Below are 1881 nucleotides of genomic sequence, written 5' to 3'. Positions count from 1 at the left end.
GAAGCGCAGCGGGGACGGGGACCGCGCGTGGCCGTGGCTGTGTGCCCGACCTAGCGAAGCCCTGGAGGGGCGGCACTTGCTGTGCCCACAGTCCCAGGTGCCTTGCACCCATCTCTGCTTCCCCCCTGGGCTCCTCTGAGCAGCCTCAGGCAACCTCGGGTCCAGGGGACACGTCGGTTCCTTTCCTGTAGCCATACCTGGTATCTGGCACAGCCTTCGAGTGAGCAGTGACGGGTTTAAAATCCCGCATCCTCCAGAAATACCGCTGGGTTTGGAGAGTGGGGAAGGGCCAAAGGTACCGTTGGGGCACAGGAGTTCCCATCCAGAAATGCTTCCGCAGCATGAGGGGTTCTGCTAGGAGGCAGCTGCAGCGCTGTATGGAGCGTCACAGGTATAAGTGGCATCGCCTACTCGTATTCATAATTTCCGTCATCCGTCAGGTACTTTTGGAAAGGAGTTCTGTGTCCCGCATTGCTTCAGACAGGCTGTTCCTTGTCACTGACTGCTCTTTCGTTCGTCTTTGTCCACCTAGGAGCAAAAAAGGCTGCTGGAGCTCGGGATTACGGGGCCAGAAGGACACGTCCTCAGCCGCCCCGAGGAGGTAACGTCGCCAGCCCTGCGGCAGAGCTGCCCGGGGCTTTGGAGCGGCCGCTGGGGCTGTAGCAGAGCCCTGGGACGGCTCCTGCCCCTGCTCTGTGTCCGCAGGTGGAAGCGGAGGCGGTGTACCGTGCGATTACCATCGCGAAACAAGCCAACTGCCCCTTGTACGTCACCAAAATAATGAGCAAAGGTGCAGCAGATGTGTTAGCCCAAGCAAAGAGAAAAGGTGAAACGTTGTTTTGTATTTGCACCCTAATTGGGACTACTTAAATATGGCCAGGAGTGTGAATACCGTTTCAGCTGCAAGGCTTAAGAACTCGTTATCACCCAAGTTCTCTCACTTTTTAAGGGTGCTGAAACTTGGTGTTGGCTTTTCTTTGCAGGGTGTGCCAGAGCTAATTGGTCTGAGCTGGAAAGGTTTGAGGAAATGTGCTTGAAACTTTGACACCTGAATCTCAGGAGTTGCAGATGAAAAAAAAGGAAATAATTCACTTGCAATCGTTTGTCCTGAACTAAATGAAAAACTGATCTGGAGCAAGCTCCTAGTTCAAACTGGGGGTAGAGTGGGAAGAGGTGGAGGCAGTCCTGCGGGAGAGGGCGGAGGGGCATGCCCAGGGCGGGCGGGGGGCCGCAGGATCCTCTGCCCCCGGCCAGGAGACTCTGCTTTGACTTGGAGGAAGGCGTGAGGGTTTGTAGGTACGAATGTATGTTTGGTCTAAGGAGAAAACAGATGGCTTCAAAAGTTGCTTTGACGGCATCTTCCAGTCGTATGAGATAATCTGAGGGATTAGCGTGAATTAAAAAAGCTGAAATACTGAGAACACTGAAGATAAGCGAAACAGCCTTGTGTCATTAACGGCAATATTTGTCCGCACTGTGTGAAAAGCGGCCGCAGGACACGGGGAGCATTTGCGCTCATTCACTGATCGCTCCGCAGGCACGGTTGTGTACGGAGAGCCCATAACCGCCAGCCTGGGCACCGACGGCTCGCACTACTGTAACGGGGCCAAAGCCGCAGCCTTCGTCACGTCTCCCCCCGTCAGCCCGGACCCCACCACGCCGGATCATCTCACCTCCCTCCTGTCCTGGTGAGTTCCCTGTCGGTGCGGATGCCTGCGCGCATCCGTCGTGTTTGCATCCCGCCTGCATTCGTTCGAATGCCGTTAGAGTCACGGCATCGCCGGGTTCCTGCCCCGTAGCAGGGGATAGTACGTAACATCTGGGTTTATGCAGGGCCTTGTTTTATTTAACCATATCCTTGCTTTAAAAGCAGCCTTGCTT

General features: G+C 55.3%; 1 protein-coding gene across 1 annotated transcript; it reads left to right on the top strand.

Moving 5' to 3' along the window:
• Positions 1-532: 532 nt before the first annotated feature.
• On the top strand, positions 533-1688 carry LOC104163610 (dihydropyrimidinase-related protein 4-like; the record flags this gene model as incomplete). Its single annotated transcript, XM_009702662.1, has 3 exons — positions 533-601; positions 706-826; positions 1538-1688. Coding segments are annotated over 3 exons (341 nt in total), but the record flags the coding sequence as incomplete, so codon positions are not given.
• Between the last annotated feature and the right edge of the window lie 193 nt (positions 1689-1881).

The sequence above is a fragment of the Cariama cristata genome, unplaced genomic scaffold, assembly GCF_000690535.1.
Source record: "Cariama cristata isolate BGI_N322 unplaced genomic scaffold, ASM69053v1 scaffold35406, whole genome shotgun sequence".
In the NCBI taxonomy this organism is placed as follows: Eukaryota; Metazoa; Chordata; class Aves; order Cariamiformes; family Cariamidae; genus Cariama; species Cariama cristata.
The sequence above is the reverse complement of the archived record's forward strand: the minus strand, read 5'-3'. Positions and strand labels throughout refer to the sequence as shown.